Source organism: Cygnus olor, chromosome 1 (assembly GCF_009769625.2).
Source record: "Cygnus olor isolate bCygOlo1 chromosome 1, bCygOlo1.pri.v2, whole genome shotgun sequence".
NCBI classification, from domain to species: Eukaryota; Metazoa; Chordata; class Aves; order Anseriformes; family Anatidae; genus Cygnus; species Cygnus olor.
The window spans coordinates 10,155,684-10,182,636 of NC_049169.1; the positions used below are offsets into that span (position 1 = coordinate 10,155,684).

The following is a 26,953-nucleotide window of genomic DNA, read 5'->3' on the forward strand; positions in this document are numbered from 1 at the left end:
GGCTTAACTTTTTACTTAAACTGTGGTGTTTTCTTACTGTGAGTAACAAAAACCTTTCTGCTCTTTTTTTATACATGACTTTACATGTCATTGTCATCCAATGCATAACAATGGCCTTTGCTCATTCCTAGCACTCTTTGAATGTTCAAATGGTAGCAATAATTCCAGTATTTTCTGGATTAGACTCTAATCCCTTCATGGTAACATTGCTGCAGACCAGACAGGGCTGAACCAAGCAAGGATAGACCCCCACAGGTGCATATCTGTATGAGAAGAGCCTTTGGCTTCAGTAAGCCCCAACAGAGGTAGAAAGTTGGAGTTCCTCAGTTGGGAGTAACCTGCAGGCTAGGCCCTGGAATTTGCATTCATTCTCTCCTGATTATCAATGTAGCAGATATTACAGTTTTTCTTTCAGATTAGTGTTCTGTCTCTGCTGTGCATTCTAACTAAACCCTTTCTCTCATACCTGTCTTATAAGGACCAGAATACATGTTTCCAGGTTATTTGTCCAGAGAGTAAGGGATGATAGCTACTGAGTCTTCTTTAATTTATCTTTTGGGTTCTTAAGTTGGCAAATACATGATGGTTTTGAAGGTGCCTTTTGCACACTTCTAGAAGATAATAGATGTTGTGATCTTCTACTTTTCCACCCTATACCTGTGGGTTATTGGATAACATTGCTGGGTTATTCGTTGTCCTTTTTTGAACTTATCTTCAGGTCTCATGTCCTCAGTCCTGTTCCTTGTCTTTTGGCTTCAGCCTGACCTTTGTTTTAGTCAGTCCTTTGCTATAGTGTGGCTGTGTAATGTCTTTTTTAATCTTCTTGGTTTTTTTTGTTTTTTTTTTTTTTTTTTCCCTGAGCTTGGTCCTGAGGAGACACATATAAATGCATTGGGATATTGATGATCTGCAAACCAATGTGCCATGAATCTCCTTTTCCTTCCTCTATCATTCCTTCTGGCAGTTCTACATGTGCAGATTCCCATTCATAGTTAATTTGCACCAGTTATAAGTTGTGTATTACATAGCTCTGCATGAGAAGATGAGACCCTAATCTGAATGTGTTTCTCTCTCTTCACTCAATTTTTCTTGCCACTTGAGTGGCAACTGGAATAGCACAGAGCACTATCTTATCTGCACTTTCTTTGATGTACCAAAGACAACTGGTCTGAACCCAGTGTGTCCTGTGGTTTTTTGTTTGTTTGTTTGTTTAATTATTGAGAGATATTTTAGTTGACGAAAGAGAAGCAATAGAGAAGAACAGAGTGTCATGTATAAGTCCTCCATTGGCATGCGTACAGACCAGTGCTACTGGGGCTGGAGAGTCAGGGTCACGCTTGGATCCATGCTGCTGAACTTCATGTTGGCAGAGATTATTCTTGTTAAAGGGAAAATCAGGCCATGGGTACTTTAGCAAAAGCCAATGGGCCTCTTCCTGCATGAGATGTGGGTAATATGAGGCGTGGGTAATTTGCTTTTATTTATTTATTTGAAGGTACAAATTTTAACACTGATAAATTATGCTAGTTTACGTTTAACCTGAACAGTTGTGCTTGGAGTCTAACTGTTTTGTCAATATAATAGTTTTTTATATAGATTTTGACGTTTGCTGTAGTAATTTGTACTTTTAAGGAGAAAATACATAACACAGAGAAAAATACATAACAGAGAGAGAGTAACTTTTTAGACACACACTGTAACTTCCACAGCAATTGTATGTTTGCATCTAGTAACATTTCTCTCTTGCCCCTTCAAAGGAAAACTTCAAAACTAAACATCACTCGAGCAAGTTCTGTTCTCAAGTACAACCAATAGAAGCTGTACTAAGAAACTGTATTTTTCTAAATGAGAATAATTTTGTCCTCAAGAATGGAAGTGAAAAAAACCAACAACCTCACAACACTATTGAGTTCTAAATATGCCAATTCTGATAAATATAGGATGCAGACAGGGATATACTATTTGAAATTCATAACTGACATCAAACCCCTGTGAAAATAATGTTATTATGGCATGGAAAAATCAGATTTTTATGTATTTAACATTTATGAAGGAGACAGCAAAGAGAAATTCCTACAGCTTCATTGTTCGTACTGATCTCCAGGTGACCATGAATTAAACAGACTTTTTTCATTATAACACATGTATATTATGAAGTGCATAATAAGTTAGCATAATATAGTGCTTTTAAAAAAAAAAGAAAAAAGATGCTGTTTGACAACACAATCTGATAATGAAATGTTTAAGATTTTCAGTTAAATTAAAGCTCTCTACATGAAGCTCATCTCTCAGGCAAAATTATAAATTCTCATTACTGCAAGGAAATAAGTACAGTATGTGCTATAGTTTCTGTGAAGATTCTGTTTTGACAATTTTTTATTTTTTTATTTTTTTTTTCTGAAACATAGTGCGTAATAGTTACAATTCACCACAGCATTTTATTTAGCATGATATAACCAATTATCTGTCTGTAACTCTAATCTAATCTATGAATTCTGAAGGTAGAGTAGTGGTGAAACTCTTTATCATAAGCAGTGACTCTAATCTTCTTTTAACTTGTCAAGATCTTCAATTCAGGTCATACACGTACATCCACTTCATCACTTTTTCGCTAGCATAGTTCAAACTGAAGGGTGGCCTACAACACCATGTGCTAATTACATATGTTTAGAAACCTGAAAGCTGACTATGAATTAGAGAAGAGCTTAGGACTATGTTGATAGCCTCAGCTGTACTGGTTTGTGGTGTATTGCATGGTTGCCTGTAGATGCTAAGTACACCCCAGACGCATGGTTGATTTACTCTGGCTGTACTTTTATCAGTGTTATTTGACAGTAGCAGAATAACAACCATGAGGCATAGGCAGGACCATTTCTATCATCTTTATCTGATGATGTCCATTTTTAATAATTGTGAGTGTTGTCTATATAATAATTATTGTAGTAATAGAAAATATTCAGCCTTTATATGAATGATGAATGGAAGAGGAAGCTAAGGTGTCTTCAAAAAAATAATGAGTTTTGGTGTGATTCATGCCTAGAAGTACAAGGAAATACATTAACACATTGACTTTCATCAACCTATTTTTAACCATTAGAAAGGTTTAGAAATTAAAGCAAAATAAGTGAAGAAAACAGACCATGAAGTAATTTATTGTTGAATGTCAGACTGCAGTTGATACTGTTCCTCCTTGTTCTCAGTGCACATTTAACTTTTATAGCACTTTCTGGAATTTCAAAGTAATATTTCTGAATTTCAATTCTATGAAATGGATAGACATTAACATTCACACTTTACTGACAGAATCATCTAGCCTAGAGAGCCCAATTTTCTCTTCCACTGTGGACATTAGACAGACGAGTGAAAAAATAAAACAAATCAAATTGACTTATTTATTTTCATAAGAATAAACCAGGCAAACTATGAAGAAGCAGAGAATAAACCCCAACAATCTGCATATATAATTATAGCATAACCAAGACCAGAGGATCTATTCTAATATTGTAATGTGTAACTTAAATTGCAGTAGGAGAACAATTCTGAGACTTATAAAAAAATAAACTTCTATATATGTATTGTCTGATTTTTTCAAAGTAATTACTAACTCATAGTGACAGAGCACTTCTGAGGCACCTTGGGTATACTGAATAGAAGGCACTGCAATATAGTATTGTAGAAAATATGACTAAGATTAACTTTATAATAGTGTTCATTGTGATACAGATTGGAATAAAATTCAAGAGATGTTCAGTGGCTCAGTTTAGTATTTCTCTATTTGAAGCAACAATGTTGGGACTCATATTCAGAGAAATAAGATCCTTTGATGATTTTCACATTCCTTTCAATTTAAAAATCTAATCCCGCAGTCAGCTCGTGTCTTAAAAGCAAATCTGAAGAGGACAGTAAATGTGGAAAATAACTGAAAATGCATGGAAACTGGGATATATATGTGTCTGTCAGTTGACAGTCAGAAACTATAATATCAAGTCCTATTCTTTTTGCATATTTTATAATTTTGTTGTGCTTTTTTAGGATAGGAATGTTTTGTATACAATGATATTCAGTTAAACAACACAGCTTTATCACCCAGGCAGTGGACTGAAGGATGCATTTATTGAGAGCACCCAAGCAGAGTACAAGCTCTTCAAATATATATATCCTTGCAAATCTTCATGAAGCAAGTAATATTTCTGCCCTTGATCACTGTGGAGGAAACAGACATAAAAAAGAAGTTATACAAGAATGCTGGAATATATGTAAGAACAGATGCTATGATCTTTCCAAATCCAGGCCATGCTCAACCCACAAAGACTTTTTTTTTTTTTTTTAATTATTATGATCCAACCACCCTAAACATCTTTGATACTTTAGTTTCTTAGTTTGCTCTGCCTTACCTTTTTTTCAGTAATGCTTTCATACCATATAGTCAGCTTTTCTCTCAAGGCTGTAGGATAAATAACAAAAACCTCTCCAGACAGCTCTGTCTGAACTCACGGGATATAAATAACTGATAACTGCATAGTTCTGTGGAGTAAATGAAAATAACAATGTTCAAGAGTGCTTATCATCTTAATGCAAAGCCAAGGAACTCACCAGTTACGGAGAAGGAAGATAGTAGTAGCTCTTCTGTCTTAGATGAGATATTTTGAAGCAGTCACTTAAGATATTTTCATCTTTGCCATATTATTTCTGTGGATAAATCAGTCATGTATGTTCTCAAGTCTAACAACTTCACTGAAATTCACTTCAGAGAAAAAGTAGTCATTTACCTGGTGTTATCATAGAGCTTATGTTTCTGCTGAAAAATATTCTGAATATGAAAACACAATATTATAAATAGTGTAAGGTTGTGGCTCTGAATCTTTCCTATTACAGGCATTTGAGGGAAGCTGTCATTTCTACACGCGTTCTAAAGTCTGCATCACTCCTGGTGTAGTCACAGGAAACTTTGGTCCAAAGCTGTTTTACAGCCAGTACCTATTAACTTGGTTTTTTAAAATTATTTTTAATTTAAAAAAAAAAAAAGAAAAAAAAAATATTTGAATCAATGTTTTGCGTTAGTGCAAACCAGCAGGAATGTTAATGGAGTTCATAGAACCAGTGGTCATACTACAATTGTCCATTTTGTCAACTCTCAGATCTTGCTTACTGTTCTGTTTTAAATAGGATGACAGATGATTAGTTTAATTAATTCTTACTTAATGAAGAGCCTATCCAAAGGAACTATTATAAAGTACCTGTGCAAAAAGTAAGAGAACAAAGAAAAATAGTTTTTGTTTAAGTTTCTCCTAAATTCTGTGGTCCATGATACAGGACTCAATTATATCTAACTTCTAACATTGAATGTAAACCAACGGATTAAAAGAAGCTATGAGATCTAGACAAACACAGAGTTTAATAATGGAACTAATTTCTGATTATTTAATATTGCAAACTTTTTCACTGTCACTTAATATTTCCTGGCTTTGTGAAAAAAAAAACTATTCAAAACAAACAAACAACAAAACAAAACAAAACAAAAAAAAACAACACACTCAGAGCACATCAGTTAATTCATGGGGCTGCATTCTGAACTCGTTCTGATCTGGAATAATATCCCCGGAATTGGTTATTTCTCCTTTCTTTGATACATTAAGCTACAGTTTATGTGGGTAAAGCATTAACATAGTCCATAAAGCAAAATTTAACTATTTTACATAGAATCACAGCTGAGGCTGGAAGGCATCTCTGGAGATCTTCTAGTTTAAGCACCCTGCTCCAAGCACGGTCAGCAAAAGCAAATTGCTCAGGGCTGTGTCCCATTGGGTTTTGAACACCTCCAAGGATGGAGACTCCGCAGCCTCTCAGGGCAATATGCAATTTTGCAATACTTTGTATTTCAAACTTATGAAAACATTTAAAAGTGCAGCCCGCAAGCCTATGAAAGTTAAAAAGTGCATAATTTTATGCAAGCAGCTGAACATTAGTGGTGAGTTGCATTTTGCACAATTCAACTGAGCAGCTGTAAACATTGCACGACTGAGCAGCGAGCGAAGCCAATGTAGTCCTTGCTGTTATGTAAGAATTTTTTCTAACATCTGCTCCACATATGATGTTTACAAATCTAAATAGCAGCAATTAGAGGGCTTAGCTCTTTAGCATAGACAATAAAAATTATCAGCAGAAGATTACCATTTTGAAGCGTATGGCCAGTCCAGGAAAGTTTCAGTACTCCAGCTCCTCATAGATGGATATAGGTTTACTCAGACTCTTGTGAACTTATATACCATGTCATAAACTAAAGTCTGGCCCTAGGTTTTATCCCAAACTCATCTTTTTTTCCCACGTTATTAAAACTTTCTACACAGGGTTTTTTTCTTTCCCCAAAATGTCATAGATCTGTCCAGGATCAGCAAAGCATGCCGAATGCTCCACAAGGACTGCAGGTAATTATTTCAAGTACCTTCATCCCCAGGCTGATCGAACCTACTTCTGAATAGCCCCTGACTCACCGCTATTACAAACAGATTTTAAGTTTCACCAGTACTTAACTTCCATTTCACAAGCTGTCAAATAACTAGTCAAACTGTCAGAAAAAAAAAGGAAATCATTTCTGCACAGTTTTCATTTTTTATTGTTATCAGTGAACAAATAATTGGCCTATTTTAAGTGGTACAAAAATAAAAAGCTAAGACTTTACCAGTTGTTAAAAAGAGTCTGGCAATCTTGAACAGTTTAAGCATTAAATTATTAAAAAGTATGGTATTATAGTGTAAGACATCCAAATTCTACTCTCTCCTTCCTGTGAGGGTTTTGATGAAATGCAGGTCCCTTCCTTGCTTCCACAGCACAAGCACTGGCCCTCTTTCAGGAGCAAGCTTTTAGCTTAACCACTGAGAGCAGCAACTAGGACAAGTGTAGGAGATGTTGAAGTACTGTCCTTATAAATAAGGACAGAATGGCTGTACTGTTTCAGAGCAAATGTACATTTAGATTTTGATCATGTTCCAGCTGTGGCCAGTAGCAGATTCATATGGAAGAATATATGAACATGGTAGGCAAAGATAGGATGTGTTTGCCACTTTTGATACAGTATGACTGTAGTAAGTTTTTGAAGGGAAAGGCTTTTATTAATCCAGCAAAATTTGGATATCTTCATGACAGTTATGCATGTATGAGTTTCCCTCTCTGGAATAATTATTTTGTAATCAGTGGAAAGTAGTTTATTTATTTTGATTCCAAGTTCTAAATCTCACCACGAAGCAGATTTCAAAAAGATTGAGCAAATAGTATTTCAGCACATGTTGTAGAGTAGGGTGGAGATCCTGATGTATAAAGCTGATTTGCAGAATGTTGGGGCTGATATTTCTAAAAATAAGTTGTAACGCACTCTCATTGCAAGATGTAGCTGTCCCAATTATTACAAATAATAATAATAATAATAAAGAAAGATGCAAGAAGATGTGGATTCAATTATCAGGGTAATTACTAGCTCTTCCTCAGTCAGTAGAGTTGCCGTGGAACAATGTATGATTTCTCATCTTCCTGTTTTTGTTTGTTTGCTTGTTTGTTTTTTCTGCTAAGCACAGGTGATTTGAAGCATGCGAAGTTTTGGAAATGTGTATATGTCATGACTACTAAAGACTATTTACAGAATGTGGCTGTTTTTTAGGCGAAAAACTTTATCACCACTCACTCTTAGTGGCTCCTTAGTACCTTTTTTCTCTTTCTGTTATTAGACTAACATTACCTCTTAGACCTCTTAGGGTTTTCTTTGTAGCACTTTTTTTTTTTTTTCCTGCAAGAGAATTTATTATTTAGCAGTAGCTCCTTTAAAAAAAAAAAAAAAAAAAAGGAAATCAGCTTCTTGTTTAAAAACATTTTTCTCAGGCTCAAGGGCTATCAATCAGAACAATTAAATCATGTTTAGATAGCTTTGATTTTAAACATTTGTAAATCCACAAGGCAGACAGTAAAAGAGATTTACCCCTATACTGACAGTGTTAAATGGATCTTTGCATGAGCCGAGGCTATTGAGATTCAATTTCCTTTCAGTTTGCTTCTTTGTTCAGATGTGCTTGATCTTACTGACCAAGTGAGTTACTGTGATGCACTCTGTAGTGAAACTCTCACTGGTGGAAATGAGAGTAGGTTTCCTCATCCCAGCACTGTAGCAGTGCTCTGCTGGACTCTTCCTGCTGGTCTTTTAAATTAAAACAACCCATTGATGATAGCCTTATGGACACTTAGCTGGGTACTTTTTCTTCAGAAGCCATGCAGGGAGGATGTGGTAAAACTAGGATGGTGTCTGTCTGCATTTTGTCAGCAAAGCTCGTCTTTTAGAGAAGGATGTTATTCACTTTCTCAAACATCTAAAACTTTCCAGTTTTATTTTTGTTCATTGCCACTAATACACGGAAGTGGTGGATTGCTTTGTCATATTTAAGTGGTTCTTACTATTGTACTCAACATCCGATGCCATGGTGGCTTTGTGAAGGCACACACTGACAAGAAAATGAAAATAACTTCAGTCCCTTCCTTTCTAGAAGCCTTCCAAAGACAGTGCATGCTGTTACATTTGTGTGGCAAAAAACTGGGGGAACTGCATTTATTCATAATTACTGTTGCTTTATTCCAGAGGAACTGAGCTTATAACCAGATCTGCTCTAACAAGCAAAAGCAAGATCATGCTTCTGAATAATGGCTGGTGAATAAAAGGGGCTAAATTTTAGAGAAAGACAAATCTATTTTGGCAATAAGCAGCTGGCTTTACTGCCTTCTGAGCATCACTTTTTAGTCATTCTGCATAGTTTGTATTTATGTAAACTGACTGCTGTGAACAAGTTGCTAAATTTTTCTAAGAAAAGTTATGAGAAAATCTGATATTTCAAATTCTAAATAATAGAATCCTACAGAAAATGCTATAATATGAAGTTACGGTCTTTATTTCTCATTTTCTTTCATTGTCAAATAATTTAATTTGTTTTATTCCATAAACATTTCTCATTACATTTTCTTTAACAACAGGTTTTCTTGTAAGTTTATTTCCACATTTCACTTCATTATTTTTCCCTTTTGTTATATGCAACAGCACAGGATTTTGAAATAAAAATATAACCCAGCTGAAGACTTAATTTTATCTGTGTAAGTGGTAGCAAGCTAAGTGTTTGTGGTTTTCCTTGCTGTGTGGATGGTGTGGTTTTCAGCTGTTTTGTAATACATTCTTTTTAGTGGAATATTAAAAATTTAATATCTTTTCCCATTAAGCAATTTTTTACCTCTAGAGCCTGAAAGTTGGATTTTGACATTCTTATGTGCATTAGTGAGAGGTTAACTCCTTTGGAGTTATCCTTTTGACTAACTATTCAAAACATGAATGCAGCTCTCAAAACCTGAATTGTAACCCCCAGATATGAATCTGCACTTTGTTTTTTGTAAGCATTTTACTGTAACCAAAAGATTTCTCATCAGAATACACCTCATGATATATAGAGGGACTGATTCTTCAAATACTGGGTGTTAAACTTCCTTATAACGTGTGCTTCCTCCATACCAAGTCTCCTGGCATGGTCCTGGGACACAACAGATTAGATCAGTATTCAAGTTTTTTTCCGGCCTGTTTATCATAGCTTTGTTATCATAGCTTTCAGAATTTGTTATGCTTAGCTATTTTGACAGTTTATGCATTAGAAATTATATGGAAGTAAAATGTAAATATACATGTAAATGTATGTTTCCTGGCTGGTATTTGAAATGTGGAAGTAAATTTTCATTTAAAATCAGTTAGCCCAACTGCCTTCATCCAGTTGTATTTTTTTAAGCGACAAAGTAGAGAAAATGCATGTGAATTATCAAATCATATTTACAAATTTAGTCCCATTTTGATGCTCAGATTCTCAACAGCTATTTGCCGTTGGATTGAACTGTCTATCTTCCAAGACCATGGCTGGCCAGGAAATGTCTCACATATAAAATGATTTGGTTTCTTGCCATTTTGGTAGGTGTGCATGCTTTTGAAATTGCAAAAGTTTTTCAATATCTTGCAACCCAGACTGCACACAGTGCATGTACATTTTGAATTAGAAGGGAATTCATCTCCTGACTTGTTTAAACAGGTAATTTGTAGCTGATGGGACACTAACATTTAACAACCTCGTCTGTGTGAAAAGAAAGGGTTTTGATAATGTGTTGTGCCACTTAAACAACTTTCACTAAATGTCACATCAAATCTTCTTGTTTAAGCAGTCTATCTGATACCTTGGTCAAAATCTGAGCACTTGACCTTATGCTGTTTTGCCATCTTAGGAATGCAGGTGCTGGAGTGGAATGGCATTCCCCTGACTGGAAAAACCTATGAAGAAGTCCAGAATATTATTATTCAGCAAAGTGGGGAAGCAGAAATATGTGTAAGACTGTGAGTTTTTCCCCATCTTTCTGTTTCCATTATTCTTTTGGCTTTTCATGTTTGTTTTTTTTTATGTTTTTTTTTTTTTTAATTTACGGTTGTTAAGGTAAAATATTTGTTAGCATGAAGCATCAATATAATAATTAGTAAAAGAGTTCAGTGTGAGTGTGGGAGGTCTGGTTTGTTCTTAGTTCAAATCAAGAGGAATGATAAGTTGAGGTAGATGTTAGCAATCATACTTTTGCAAACAATGATATCTCCATTTTCAAGCCACAGTCTCCTCTTACTGAAACACATACAAACCACTGAATTTACTGGCCATCAGAAAAAGATGGTAATTTAGCACTAAGTTGACTTTTACCAATAGCCTACAGGTGAAAGTCACTTAAACATCATGAGAAATGTATAAAATTGCATTCAATCCGTTAAATACTTCACCCTAAAAGAACCTTTTCTTCTCAGCTCTTTAACAGCACTGCAAATATGTATCAGCTAACAAGGGGCCATGCTTGGGAGCTGCTTTCTTTCATGAATCACTATTCATTTATCTACTTAATACAAAATGAGTGCATGAAGAAAGAGTTTCTTTTGTCTCAGGCTTCTCATTGCTTTTTTTTTTTTTAGGGACTTGAACATGCTCTCAGATTCTGAGAATCCCCAGCACCTGGAGCTGCATGAGCCGGTAAAGGCAGGTGAGCAGTAAGACATTGCTTCAATATTTTAGCACCGAATAGCAACTGAAAACTGGATATGATGGAAGCTGAGATAACAGCATCGTAAGCTCAGATGTTACATCCCAAATCTTGTTAAGGGCAGAAAGAGGACCACACCTTATAAACAAAGCTGAGCATTTATTTTTAAACTAACTGAAAGCTATAACAGCTTTGTGGCTTGAGCTTAGGAGAAAAAAGAGGGTTTATAATCTTTGGAAAAGAGGGCGGGCCGCTTAGAAGGACTATAAGGATGTTGTGAGGCTGTGCAGGGACAAAATTAGAAAGGCCAAAGCTCATCTGGAGCTCAATCTGGCTACTGCCGTTAAAGTTAACAAAAAATGTTTTTACAAATACATCAACACAAAAAGGAGGACTAAGGAGAATCTCCATCCTTTACTGGGTGCAGGTGGAAACTTAGTTACAGGCGATGAGGAAAAGGCTGAGGTGCTTAATGCCTTCTTTGCCTCAGTCTTTAGTGGCAAAACCAGTTGTTCTCTGGATACCCAGTACCCTGAGCTGGTGGAAGGGGATGGGGAGCAGAATGTGGCCCTCATAATCCACGAGGAAATGGTTGGCGACCTGCTACAGCACTTGGATGTAGGCAAGTCGATGGGGCCAGATGGGATCCACTCGAGGGTACTGAGAGAACTGGCGGAGGAGCTGGCCAAGCTGCTTTCCATCGTTTATCGGCAGTCCTGGCTATCAGGGGAGGTCCCAGTCGACTGGCGGCTAGCAAATGTGACGCCCATCTACAAGAAGGGCCGGAGGGTAGACCCGGGGAACTACAGGCCTGTTAGTTTGACATCAGTGCCAGGGAAGCTCATGGAGCAGATTATCTTAAGTGCCATCATGCGGCACTTACAGGGCAACCAGGCGATCAGGCCCAGTCAGCATGGGTTTATGAAAGGCAGGTCCTGCTTGACGAACCTGATCTCCTACTATGACAAAGTGACACGCTTAGTGGATGAGGGGAAGGCTCTGGATGTGGTCTACCTTGATTTCAGTAAGGCTTTTGACACTGTTCCCCACAACATTCTCCTCAAGAAACTGTCTGCTCGTGGCTTGGACTGGCGTACGCTTTGTTGGGTGAAAAACTGGCTGGATGGCTGGACCCAAGGAGTTGTGGTGAATGGAGTCAAATCCAGTTGGAGGCCGGTCACTAGTGGCATCCTCCAGGGCTCAGTACTGGGGCCAGTCCTCTTTAATGTCTTTGTCGATGATCTGGATGAGGGGATTGAGTGCACCCTCAGTAAGTTTGCAGATGACACCAAGTTAGGTGCATGTGTCGATCTGCTTGAGGGTAGGAAGGCTCTGCAGGAGGATCTGGATAGGCTGGACCGATGGGCTGAGGCCAACTGTATGAGGTTCAACAAGGCCAAGTGCCGGGTCCTGCACCTGGGGCACAACAACCCCAAGCAGAGCTACAGGCTGGGAGATGAGTGGTTGGAAAGCTGCCTGGCAGAGAAGGACCTGGGAGTACTGGTTGATAGTCGGCTGAATATGAGCCAGCAGTGTGCTCAGGTGGCCAAGAAGGCCAACAGCATCCTGGCTTGTATAAGAAGCAGTGTGGCCAGCAGGTCTAGGGAAGTGACTGTCCCCCTGTACTCGGCTCTGGTGAGGCCGTACCTTGAGTATTGTGTTCAGTTTTGGGCCCCTCACTACAAGAAGGACATGGAGGTGCTCGAGAAAGTCCAGAGAAGGGCAACAAAGCTGGTGAGGGGTCTGGAGAACAGGTCTTACGAGGAGCGGCTGAGGGAGCTGGGATTGTTCAGCCTGGAGAAGAGGAGGCTCAGGGGTGACCTTATTGCTCTCTACAGGTACCTTAAAGGAGGCTGTAGCGAGGTGGGGATTGGTCTATTCTCCCACGTGCCTGGTGACAGGACGAGGCGGAATGGGCTAAAGTTGTGCCAGGGGAGGTTTAGGTTGGATATTAGGAAGTACTTCTTTACCGAAAGGGTTGTTAGGCATTGGAATGGGCTGCCCAGGGAAGTGGTTGAGTCACCATCCCTGGAGGTCTTTAAGAGACATTTAGATGTTGAGCTTAGTGATATGGTTTAGTGGATGACTTGTTAGTGTTAGGTCAGAGGTTGGACTAGGTGATCTTGGAGGTCTCTTCCAACCTAGACGATTCTGTGATTCTGAACAGTATAACCAAAATGAAGCCAGACGCTATTATTATTAGTTCAGTTCAATCCATACTGACACAGCCTACACCATCTAATTAATAAAAAGAAAATCCAAGTAACAGTACTGCAGCTAAAATTTGTTATGCAGGGAAAACGTCCTGCTAACTACCCCTTTTTTCTATGGTGTTATGGTCCCCCTTCTGCTGCTTCTCTGGGTCCCACAGTTGTGCTTTCTCTCCAGGGGCCTTGCAGTGTCAACAGTGTCTGGAGGAATCTCCTGGAAGGAGTGTGATGTTTGTGATGAGAGTTTTGGACTTCTCCTTGCTGGGAGGAGGATGATATTGATGACTCCTTCCTCTTCTCTTCAGGATCTGCTTGGGGCCTTTCTTATGTTTTCTAGCATGCTTTGTTCCCTGCTTTTTCTATGCTGGTCAGCAGCTCTGCATCACACATGACTTGACTGGATATTGTACACTTTGCACATGATAGATACTTGTTCTTTGTTCCTTCTGTTGGTCCTAAAATTGATTTTGCCAAATTCCTGAGTTTACATTAGTGTCAGTACCAGTGAGTTGCTGGGAGTCCTGGGGCCTCAGCTGTCATCCTGTGCCCAAACCTGGCATCACTGCTGTCACCCAAGGCCCATACTCCTAGAAGCAACAGAAATAGGTCATTCTGCACAGCATAATTGCTGTTATTCCTTTATATCTCAAAATTATTAAGAATAGGCATAATGCCTAAAACACACAGTTATGCAAGGTGAAGTGTAACTAAGAGAAATTAAAGTCATAGCCAACCGTTCATTAGACAATTGCTGTTGCAGCCAGACAAGCTAAAACAAAGTTCTTAGCAAACTGGAACCAGTCCAATATAAGCATGAGAAGTCCTGAGGCCTATGTGAGCGTGTGGCCTGTTACGGTATTAGTCATAACCAATCTACCTTTGAACTAACGTCCATGAAATAACTAGTAAAGCAGTTCATTGGCTGGCTCAATGCAGATTAAAAGAATGTTTCACCCACCTTCACCCAACCCTAGAACCCAGAGCTCCATACTGTATTCAGTGGTTTTGTGGCTGCTCTTGTATCAAAAGGTACATAAATTAGCTGGATTAAATCCTCCATTTTGTGACCATGTAGCACGTCACAAATGTGGAGTATTACTTAACACTTACCATCAAGCTATCTTTTGATGGAAATTGATATTATTTTTATTAACTGAAAGTGAACACAGAGTATGACAGAGCTTTGAGGCAGAACTACCCACAGTTCTTTTCATAGCGACCAGATCAAAAACACCAAAGGCATTCATAGACACTGGAACTAAGTTTTGAAAGGACGGAAACTAGGATACATATATTTTTTATTAACGGAGAAAACTCAGAACGAGAAAGAACAGAAGTAAAAGTAAGTTCCCCATCCTTGCAGACATGCTTCCTCCTAGTCTAGCCATCTTTCAGTGGTTTCTGAGATAGAACCACTCTGTAGAGTGCCTTCTTTCTGCCAAACCAAGTCTTTCTAGCCATCACATCTGAGATTCTGCAGAGTTTTTTGTTTGTTTGTTTGGTTGGTTTTGTTTTGTTTTCCCTTGGAAAGTAGCATTTGCCATTCCTTCCAGAAAGATAAACCTAATCCAGCCTAGCAGCCAGGAGGTGGCTAACATATTGCCTTCACCTCTGTCCAGGACAAAAGGAATTTAGAATTCTGAGGAAACTATAATACCCAGTAATCTGCAAACAAGTAAACAAATCACCAGGCATTGTCATAGCAGTGTATAGGTTAGGAATAGAAACTTACATAGTTTATGTTGCCTAAACCTTAGCTGAACAAGATCAAAGACTATAGTAAAGACCTTAAACCTTTCATACTTTTGAGAACATAGAAAGTAGGCTGGGCCTTTTGTCATTTTAACTCTAAGCACTTTAAGGCACGTATGGAACTTACTTGGCCTCATTTCTTTATTAAATGGAAATTGTCATCTCTAGAGCAAATTCTACCCATTCATTGCTGGGGGTAGGGAGACAATTACAGTCCTACCACAGATGTCTCACGTAGGGCTGTATTATTATTTTGATTAATTTGCAGTGCTAAAGTTTTAAGATGCTTTTCTCTTTAATCTTTGTATAAATAATCTCAGGAGCAGAATTCAGATTTATTGAATGTCCAGTTGATTCAAAAAAAAAAAAAAAAAAGTTGAGGTTAAAGCTTGTTACAGCAAAGTTCAGATGCTGGACTAGTTCTCAACAGTGAGACAGCTGTGCACAGGCCAGACTTTAACAGTGTGATTTGCTCCAGTGTGATGCAGAGTGATCATCCAAGGCATACTTTTTCTCAGCTGGAGAATAACCTTCTCAGAAAGCTTGTAAGATAAATAGCACTGGTTGATGGAGTTTTGAATAGAAGGATTGGAATTCAGATGTTGATGTTATGAGGAGACGTCTCTTTTATATGATTTGTCTTTTGCATCCTCAGAGTATACAAGTAGATGATATGAAAATCTGTAAAGATCATTAGCATGTCCCTGTACCATGGCAAGATGGATTTGAAGGTGCTAGCAATTATCAACACAGAGCTCTCTTCCTTTAATCCAGTAGATAAAGCGAAGTCCCCGGGGGTTGATCCCAAGCAGCTGGCTGCAGAGCTCCAAAAGGTTTCCCTACAGCAGGCGCCTCTGGTTGCTTCCTCAGGAGTGGAAAAGGCATCACATGTTCATTCTGGAGCCACTTCTGCCACCTCCAGCGCTATTCCCAGCCCTGGTCAGCCTGGTTCTCCTTCAGTCAGCAAAAAGCGACATAGCAGCAAGGTACGAAACTTGCCAGTTATGCAGCACTAACATTTTGAAGACAATAAGAAGTTGCCTATTTATTTTCTTCTGTGTAGCCAAGAGCACATACTGATGAATCCATTTCCATGACAGTGATGGTTATTACTTTGAAGACATAGAATCTGGAAACAAGGAAAGGAGATTAAGTGATTTACCCAAGGTCATACAAGACTGGACCCTCTCTGAAAACAGATTCCTCAAACAATGTTATTGTTTTAAATCAAAATAATTGTTCTTTTTATTATTTGTTTTTGTATCTTTTTAACTGCATCCTACATAATGGTGAGGTACTAGTTTCACAGGAGAAGCTGGTATTACTAAGACTGCAATTTCCAACTCAGTACTAAGTTACTGTTGAAGTGTTACAAGCTGTGAATATTCACAGCAATATTAAGCATTTCTCTGAAAGCTAGGGGAAGACAGAAAAAAAAAATCACTGTCAAAATGTATTTTGTCACCAGATAATTCCTGTGAACTTGTTGAGCATAATATTAGATTTTCTTTGCCACATCCTGTCCATTTCTCAGCTGAACTTCCTTCTCCTTGTGCTCCCACCTGCACACCTGGAGAGGGCAGAGTGGGAATTTAGTAGCCTTTTTGCACAGTCAAAACTAGAAACTAGATCCTAAAGTCATCTATTACATTTTTCATTATTTTCTCAAAAAAGCCTGAAGCAAAAATCAGTCTTGTGAAGGCTGCATTTGCTTAAGAAATTTGCAAGATAGCTAAAGCTGATTGCTGTCCTGGATACTCAGCTTCTCACTGTCTTACCATTGGAAGCAAAGCTTCACATTGCAAAACAACACACTTCCTAGATATTTATTTCTCTGTATCTTTATTATTTATCTTCTTATGACTGTCAAGATTTACAAGAAACCCATCCCTATAGGGTTACTACTGAATTGTTGTGCTGCTGAAGCTGTGACTGTGATTTGAACTACAAATGTGTTAGGTACCATACAAATGAAAAGCAGCAAATGGTGCCTGCTCATATCAGATAGCTCTTCAATATGCTCACTTTACTTTCATGTGAGGGGAGAACACAAAAATCTCTCTCATCCAGCAAGTTAACAAAAAGTGTAAATATATTGATAAGTTTTCATCACATAGTAATTCTGACTGTTCAGAATTCCCATAGATTTTTACGAACTAATTCAGGTCTACGATCCACGTGTTAAATCTATATGTCAAGTTTTAGTGCATCTAACTTAAGGGATCTGTCAGAATTACATGATCATCAGGTTAATAGTTGGTTTCATCACACCTTATGCTAGATACTGTAAACATCTATGTATGAACTAGTTTGCCATCTGCTTTATGTTTACCAGTGAGAAAAATACAGTTTGAAGTACAGTCCATGAGACTGGATGAATCCTGCCTTTGAAGTGCATGGAGTGCATGTAAATGAAAGTGCAGGGTATTTTAGTGCAGATGTCACCATTCACACTGAAAGACCTTTCATTCGGTTGATGACTCACACTTCTAAATTCACTGAATAGTGAATAGTGTGTGGAGATACATAAATCACTGATACATACTGTATCCTGGAGAGGTCCCTCTCTGTGTCCACATGAGAAGACTAAGTTCCCAGCTTTGACACTGAAGCTGATCACCTGAAGTTAGATGCATAAATTTCATTTCCTTCTTCACAAAGGATTTAACAGTCTTTTGATGAAAATTCAGCTGTATGCTTGAAAAGATTAAAGAAAATAAATAAATTAAAGCCTTTATGTAAGGGATGCAAAAGTCAAAACTAATCAGGTAACTGTTTGAAGCATTCTTTGCTTATTTCTGAAAATCATGTTGAGAGGCATTCCTTTCATAACAAACATAGCTCTTGTTGACTTGTACAGTTTTTGTTCATTGACTGCAGGCCAAGTTCATAATAGTGTTGCACTTTCTTAGAAGAGAAATCTACTTCTCGTCCTTTCCAGAATGCCTCTCTGCCTTGGATTGAAAGCATTTCCAGGCACACTGCAGCACTGATTCTTTACTTTTGCCAGTTTCATGACAGGCAATATTCAAACTGCCTGTAACTTGCTTTTACTACAGCTCTTCCTTTTAGCAAGTAAAATCTTCTTAGATTTGCAAAACACAAAATGATCTACAAAAAGCTTTTGGTATAGCATATACCCTCCAGAAATGTTGTAGGAGTCTCTTTGATATTCTGCAATGTATATCTCATATTTAATACTTTGTCCCATTACTACAGAGAGTGATAATGCATAATATCAGAGCCTGGCATTTACATGAGTTTCACATCGTGGTAATGACAACCTTCTCCATGAGGTGCAACAGCATTACAAAGTATGGGCTCTTACATGGAGTATGAGTGTGTGTGGGGAGTATTGGAAGAAATTGGAATTAAATTGGATTAGCCATTAGAGAAGATATTTAACCTTTGGGAGCCTTGAAGAGAGTATATCCTGTGCAGACCGGTCTCTTCTATTATGTAAATGCAAGATCATTCTGTGGTACAGATTACATCCATATATGTCCTATGGAAAAATTTAATTGTCTTTATGTCCTGAAGAATGGATTGTGTTCTTAAATCCTCAGATCCCTTAGCTCCTAGAGAAGCCAGCAGTGAAATACTTCTCGTTTTCAAATTAATCCTCACTGAGGCCCTGATAAAGAAATATATTATTTGCATCTCTGCCTTTAAATCCAGATCCAACTTCAAAGTTGGCCCTGCTCAGAGCTGGGGGCCAGATGACTTCCAGAGGTCTCTTTCAGCCTAAATTGTTCATGAAATAATAAAATAGATTATTTCTATGAAATATTTGGGTAGTTCTTCACAGTCAGTTTTAAATCAGCTGACATCAGAGGGAAAAAATATTTAATATGCCTTGTAAATGAAGACAGCCTTGTAAATGAATACAAGCTGAAAATGTAATATATGATAATATAATAACAACAAATAATGAAAAGTCACTTGGAGAACGAATGACTTTTTACATGGGCAGATACTGACAGGACAAGGGGTAATAAACTAAAAATGGGGAGATTTATATTAGAGGTTAGGAGGAAATACTTCCCTCAAAGGGTGGTGAGGCACTGGCACAGGTTGCCACATAAGCTGTGGATGCCCCTTGAAGTGTTCAAGGCCAGGTTACACAAGGTTTTGGGCAGCTTGGTCTGGTGGGACATGTCTCTGCTCATGGCAGGGGGGTTGGAACTAGGTGAACTGTAAGGTCTCCCTTCCAACCCAAACCATTCTGTGATTCTATGATTCTATGTGTTCTATGAATACAGAGACTTAATGATGATAGAGAAATTGAGGGAGTTAAAAATGTACATTTATTTTTACAGACATGCAGGTGACAGACAGCAAAGTAACTGAACAGTTAAAGGCAACTCACTTTAACTGCCTTTGGAAGTCCCAACACAAATTCAACATGCCCTTTCCCTTTTCTCTGAACTACTTCTACAGCATCACTTCTAATACACTCTGTATTATAAACAATTAGCATGAAACAATTAATTATTTTTGCTATTCAGATTTCTGAAAAATGGAGCATTTATAATATTCTGCAAAAATTTTGTAGCTGCAGCACAACTCACTCCAAGTTAGTTCGTAGCATTGTCTGTATTGTTGGTACTAGTATAAGAGCTGAACTATTCTAGTATAATAATAACATCTATTTGTAGAGGTAAAAGATGGGAAATGTAAACCATTTAAGCCTGACCGTGAAAGTTGGCATGATGGTCAGATAGGTCCCTGCCTTTGGCATAAGGAGTTAGATGCATAAGGCCTCTTTGAGGCCTTTTGTTGGTCAGCTCAGACTGACTCACTCTGAGGAAACATTCTGACTTCAGTGACTTCCAGATGAAAACCAGGCAGGTTTGGATTGCTTTCTTTTGCATTATTGTGTGGCTGGGATTTTTCTCGTTATGTCTTGTCCTCAGGTCTGAATTACTGGGGAGATGTTTCTTCACAGCTAATTTGAAAAGGGCAGTGCACCACCTTAACTTCAACATGCTCTTGTCCAGGACTTGTAGTCTCCGTGTTGTCCTTATTCAAAACCCATTCATATCCAACACCCTGAGAAAATCTATAAGGACAATGAAAGTATGTGGCAATATTGCAATATAAAAAAAAGTTATTTTTGAGAATCTATTATTTCCAATATGCATATTTACATATAAGTGACTGTGTGCCTATGTATTTATTTGTTTATGTATTTTAATCTGGCAGCCCACTGAAGGTATGAAGTCTGCTTCCCATCCAATTACTGGAGAAATTCAGGTAAATATGTAATTCTTGATGTGTAAATTGTTGTTTCAACTGGCTGATTTTCCCTGTTGAATAAGCGTGCTGAAAACAATCTCCATTAAGTGATTTATTATTGAATTTCTACCCCTTGAAATGTAACTCGATTGAATAACATGAGGTGTAAGTCAGGATAGGTTTTCACTTTCCTCTCTAAAGTTGGCTAGTGAAATACAAACAAGTACAAAAAAATTCTACTGTTCCTGAAAATGATAAAAATATAGTGAAAATCATTCTAATCTTTAACCTTTGTGCAGTTATTTTGGTTTACTTCATCAATTCACAGACTCTAGTGCATACTGTATTGGTATTCTGCTAGAGTCCTTCTGGACTCTACTTACATCAAAGACTATAAGGAGTTTCTCATGATGCAGTGTATACATTTCCATGCAATGCCAAATTAGTGATTATATTTTAAGTAAACTGGTTTTACTCTAGTTTTTTTAAAACAGTGGAACTGGGAGAAGCAGAACAAATGAAGACTAATTTTCTATAATTTTCTGTCTTTTGTTTCCTGTATTTGTCTATCTCTCCTATGTAGATATGGTCTTTCCATAGTACTATAACATCCATAATACCATAATTTGTTAGGTACCATAACACTTGTGACACTAAGGGTTTAGTGATGGGTCTCGGTAGGTCAGGGTAATGGATGGATTTGATGATCTTGAAGGTCTTTTCCAACCTAGATGATTCTATGATTCTATTTTCTATAACACACTTCCTGGGCTTGGGCTCTGGGTAGTCAGTATGTGTGTAATTTCTACTGAGTAAACAGTCTATTGCTCAGCAGAATATCAAGTGTTCAAATTTTTACTGAATGGAATAGATCAATATGTCTGTGTCCTTTGTTTTAAACAATACTGGCAGACTGTGAAAGAAAAATTTCTTCCAAGATCCAACATAATCATCTAGCATCTCATTCTAGCCAGTAGAGAGAGACAGAATCTTCCACAATGTTTTTATTTCCAGTCAAAACTAAGGGTCTAATACTCACTTCATGCAAAGGATTTTGGAGAGAAGTCAAATCATTTAGGAACTAAAAACAAAAATAATCTTGCTGTGTTTAAATGCCTTCTCTAGCTTCAAATCAACTATGACAAACACCTTGGCAACCTTATCATCCACATCCTTCAGGCAAGAAACCTTGCTCCCAGAGACAATAATGGCTATTCTGACCCCTTTGTTAAAGTTTATCTTCTTCCAGGGAGAGGGTAAGTGCAGGAGAAATTTTAACCTGAAATTTCTTTCTTTAAATTTGGGCTTGTTGCTTGTCATTAGTTAAAAAAACTGAGAGTTTAATGCTCTAGAAAGCACAGGTACAACACACGGAAAAATGGTAAATTTTTAATGGAGAGCCTTACTCTATTCCAAGGTGAATGTTTATACTTTGCTACTGACTTCAGGGGCTTCATGATCATTTCTGTAGATTTCATCTATTCTTTTTCCCATCTTTCCATTTAAAAATTGTAATACATGGAAAATTGTGTATTAAGAGAATAACAGTCTGCTGAAAGGCAATAAATATATGGACTTCAAAGTTCTCCCTAGAAATCTGTCTCTAACTTGTATTGAAGTGCATGAATTTGGGTGTAATGATTTGTACTGTAATTCTGTAATACAAAAATCTACATGCCAAGGAACAGTTTTGCAAACATGCACAATCACAGTAGCTGAGATTAATTTGAGGTTGCAGTATAATATTAAAGGTGAGAAATATGAGACAGAAATCAGTCATTCCATGTGTTTTATTTATTTATTTATTTATTAAGAGCTAAGATATAGTTTTAGAAATTCTGGTCATTTTGTATTTAAAGACTATACAAATTAGTGACCGTATTTTCATAGACCATTGCTTTTTTAAACTCTGACTGTAATTACAAATAGCCAATTACTGTTTAAAAAATATTTTTTTCTGTATCAGCAATATTATAACTCTTTTTGTGCCCTAAATTTGCAGAATTTCGCACATATACGTAAGTATAAGCAGCTGTAAAAATACTGCTGACTTAATTGACAGTAGATTTATCTAAAATTAAGCTGATTACCTTAAGCTAAACTAAGACCTTGGTTTGCAAAGACAAATTCCTGCAAACTTCTCAATTTGTGTAGTCACACTCATCCTAAAAGACTCTTAGGCTGGGACCACGTAACTAAAAATCTGTATTTCTGATCTATTCAAAGTAACAGGAAAGTGCGTGCTCAAGTCACAGTTTAGCATTTGGCATATGGGAAAGCACAGCTAAAAGCACACAAATGGTAAAGCTAAAGCATGCGTATTTAGTAGCTTGCTGATTCCAGCTATACAGTATTCAATATTGTTCAGTGGAACTGGGCCCAAAACTATTACTGAATATAATGGGAACAGGTCCTAATTTTTTTTTAATTTTTTTTTTTTAATGCACCTAAGACTCTCCTCAAATACTTGTCAAATCAACCTTACTGGGAATTTTGCAGATACATTCATGATGTAGAAGTAAGGCTTTGAACTACAGAGTTGTTCAACCTGCAGAATTCTAAGTCAGATCAAAATATAGATTCAAAATTGGGGCCAAGTTACGAAGAATCTGGATTTTAGTTTTATTTGGGTTTAAGATATGGCAATTTTACTGTTTTATATGTAGGTTGGGGCTTTTGGGAGTAATGAAAATGAAAAGCTTCTCAAAAGTGCAAAACTTGTATTTGAAAGCAGAGACTAGAACTGTTCATAAATATATTTTATCTGTAGTTCAATCCATACACGACTGCTTATTCCTTGTAATGCCTCTGTTTCCTTTGATTCTGATACTCTAAACTACCATTATTTATGTTTTCTTTCATCTCTCTCTTCTCATTTTCTCTCATGCTGCTTCCTGTGTTCCTAACTATGTTTAATGCTGGGTATGCAGACAAGTCATGGTTGTCCAAAATGCAAGGTAGAGTGTACTGTCTTTCAATTTTATTCTTTCATTTTTGTATGCAAGCATGATGTTATGATCAGCCTGTGCATTGAAATACAGATTTCTCTTAAGTCTTGATGACACGATTGCTGCATGGTTTTGCTGTTTATTCTCTAATGAACTTCATTTCCAGGTCAGAAGGAATTGAAACAAGTATTTAGTATGCCTTGATGCAGTAATATCTTAGGCCCAAACTCCGATGACACATGAAATTTCCTTTGATGTCTGCAAGAATCTAGTTTAGTCATAGATATCTAAAAATTCATTCTTATTCACTGAAAGTTGTAAAACAATTCACAGTGAACTTGTCTCAAGATGCCAACAGGAACAGCATTGCTTGGAAGTGAGGTGGAATATTTTTCTCTCTGTGCTTTTCACAGCATGTAGACTTTAATGCCAAGTATCAGTCTAGATAATCACCCAGATGACTTTAAAGCTGTTTGAACACATAAATGGCTATTCAGTGTAATTGAATTTTTAGTAACTGGAATTACTAGTGCTTTGTTTGTCCTGGATTTGGAAACATAAGGCAAAATTCTCTTCTCAAGATACACTAGTATCAACCAAGGATAAATACACGATAATAGAAATTCAGCTTTCACTCTGCATTTCTTTAAAAGTAGAAAGCTGACCAAACAAGTCAACAGATGGCTTTTTAATAAACAGATCTGCTCTATCTTCAGCCTGGTCTTCATTAGTAGAATTATTAAATGAATGTGTTTAAATGCCACATTTTACTTGCAGTTATTCTATTATACTTTTTTTTTTCATTGCACTTTCTGTTGTATTATATATTGATAATCTGTAACCAGGGAAGCATAGAGAAAAGATAAAGAAAAGAGTAATACAGTTTATATCTTTTTACACAGCATACTCTATGACAATTTCAAGTGCAAATTATTTCATACTAGGTATGATTAGCTTTAATGAATGTTTTATTAAAGCATCACCATCTGTTAATGGCAGTTGTTGGGGGGAAGGTGTATCAGTAAGATGAACTTAATATTTTTGTCAGATCCTTCCTTTCAGACATTTAAAGACCTTTAGCTTAGTCTGGGGCTGTGCCTCCTTACATATGATCAAGGTCTCCTGCTTCCCTCTACAACGGATCCACACCATAGGCTACATGAATGTGGGCTTATTCCCCCCAGCCAATTTTGATCCAGATACTTCACTGGAAATACTCCAGAGTTATGCTTTTAACAACACATTTAACTTCTCTGACAACTCTACTATTCAACACTACCTGAATCAGCTTCTCACATATTTTCAACAATAATCAGAAAATATGAAAAGGTGGTGAAGTTTTAATATTGTAAAAGAAAATCCAGGACTAAGAGACGGATATCATGGATTCACTTTCTTGGTTGATAGCACAAAGGGACCTTTCTTACTTCAAAAAGAAGTATAACAGTTCTTTTAAATGAGCATAGATCTTATGACATATGGACCAAGCTCTATAGTACTAGCCTAGCTTCATTATGGTAATAAGTAAATGGATTACAGAAGACATTTAGATAAATTAATATTTCATTAATAGCTGATCAGAACAATTGTTTAAAGAGTACCATGAGGTCAAAGAAAGAGATGCTGCTAGTCCAGTTTTCATTTGCCAGTGTCTCATATCTCTCCATGGATCAATGTAATCTCATGATGATTTTGAGTGAAAAGGATACTTTTTTCAGATCAGAGAGCAGAGGAAAAAAAATCTGCAGAAGAGTTTAAAAGATCTAAGTGCAATACTGAATGGGATATGCTATCAAAATCTAGTTTCTAAAAGGATTCAGGTTTTCCTTACAAAACTGCGAAGAAATAACTTTCTCTTCCATATGGTCTTGATCCCCCTAGATTTTCATTCATCCATCTCTTACTGATACACAAGAAAAAAAGAAACTTTTTTTTTCAAAAAGATGTGGTTGTACACAGTGGCTGACACAACTAACTTTCTTATAGACAGCTGCTGCTTTCTTCTCATAAGCAGAGGCAGACAGATACTTTGTTTCACAAATTCCAATGCCCTTCACATTTTTCAATAAATTGGAAGACAGTGAATAGCATGTTTTGCTATCAATAGATAAAATATTTTCAAAAATAAATGGAACTATGTAGAATGACTATGAGCAAAACATAAGAGCAAAAACGGTTACAAGTGACTTTCATTAAAAGATATCGGTTAGAACCGACAACCTGAGTAAGAAAAGACAAGAGAGAGGACTCATTTTCCTATAATTGAGAGCAAAAATATTTTATTACCTTGAGCTCATCTATGTTGTACCTTTTTCTGCAACTCTGATATGTTATTACTGAAGAGACAGAAGAGACAAAACTTTTCCTTGTAATGTTTGTGAAAATGAAGTGGTGCTTGCTAGGCATCGTAAATTACTCTTTAAAAGAAAGGAAAGAAAAAAATGCATATCAGTATTCATTCTTTATGTAAAAATTAATATTATTTTTATAAGATATATACATTTGAAATGAGTTACTGAAAGTAAAATTAATACTGGAAATAATCATTTTTAAATAAAAATTCAAAAGAAACAAAAACGTGCTTAGGTTTAAAGAAAAAAATATTTGAGCTGTAATTTTCAGTATGGAAGTGTCAGTAAGGTTTATTATTGTTCATACTTAATAATATCTAAATGTATCAAGAGGCCTCCTTGCTATGTTTACTCAGAATCTATTCAGTGTAGTCCCAGAAGCAGAGTAGTATGGTCTGTTCTTATACTGCATTTCCACTATCACAGTATCAATATATGTGACATTTGATGGGTTTGCTGACATACCAGTTTCAAGAAGCTGATGCTATGTCCCCTTCAGGACTCTGGCTCTTGTGTTCTAATTGTAGTGGCTCAGTAATTTACTGACATTGGTTGTTCTCCATGTACACTTGCCTGGTACTCAGCTCAATTACTTCGTGAGATTTAAGATAAATACCAGATCCATTGTGCCTAGTCTCCTTTAGTACACAGTAGCTTAATTGCATTAACAACAAAATATTTCCATATATTCAGTACAGTATCTTTTCAGCACGTGGGAACCAATATTTTCAATGGACGGTGGACAGTTACAACATGAAAAAAGGCTATCTAAGCAAGTGATCAGATTTAAAATCTACTGAGAGCTGAAAAAGAAGGAATAGAGGAAATTTCTAATCCAGAACCTACTAATACAATCATTGATGTTGCATTTTAATTTTTGCAGAATTCTTTTGAAAAGCAGTACTATTACTTTTACTGGGAATACTTCTGGAGAGTTTAGTGTGTACAGCCACCAAGTCCAATGCTGTATTTCTGTATATATGTAATGTAAAACAATCCTCTAAGAATTACAAAAGTCAGAAGAAAGAAAGAAAGAAAGAAAGAAAGAAAGAAAGAAAAGTAAAATATAGGATATCTTAACCAGTAATTTATTACATTTACACTTTTAAAATAGTCTTAATGAAAAACTGAGAAACCAAACAACAACAACAACAAAAATCCCCATACACTGCACTAATAAAATAAGCAGTACTTTGAAATAATCCTGGGAACTGGAACTCAGTCATCAATACTGTTAAACTTTTAGGCCACAGGTAGCCATTATTTTTGCCGAGCTCAACTAGCCTTCTCCAAAAAAGTTTATAGACCCACTTTGGGAATTACCAAGCTGTCTAGTAGGCAGCTTGGATATAGCCACCCCTTTTTCAAGAATAAGGCC

General features: G+C 36.9%; 1 protein-coding gene across 8 annotated transcripts in view; it reads left to right on the top strand.

Annotated features, from left to right (window-relative positions):
• Positions 1-26,953, top strand: part of PCLO (piccolo presynaptic cytomatrix protein) — a 372,356-nt gene that overhangs the window by 266,639 nt on the left and 78,764 nt on the right. For 4 of the 8 annotated variants that reach the window (XM_040548286.1, XM_040548292.1, XM_040548308.1 and 1 more), the window contains exons 11-16: positions 10,285-10,393; positions 11,009-11,076; positions 15,813-16,024; positions 20,244-20,294; positions 21,402-21,532; positions 23,207-23,233. In XM_040548286.1, coding sequence (XP_040404220.1) covers positions 10,285-10,393; positions 11,009-11,076; positions 15,813-16,024; positions 20,244-20,294; positions 21,402-21,532; positions 23,207-23,233 — 598 coding nt within the window. Of the gene's footprint in view, positions 1-10,284; positions 10,394-11,008; positions 11,077-15,812; positions 16,025-20,243; positions 20,295-21,401; positions 21,533-23,206; positions 23,234-26,953 lie in introns of those variants that run through there. The other 4 variants (XM_040548300.1, XM_040548303.1, XM_040548319.1 and 1 more) reach the window with 4 other exon arrangements.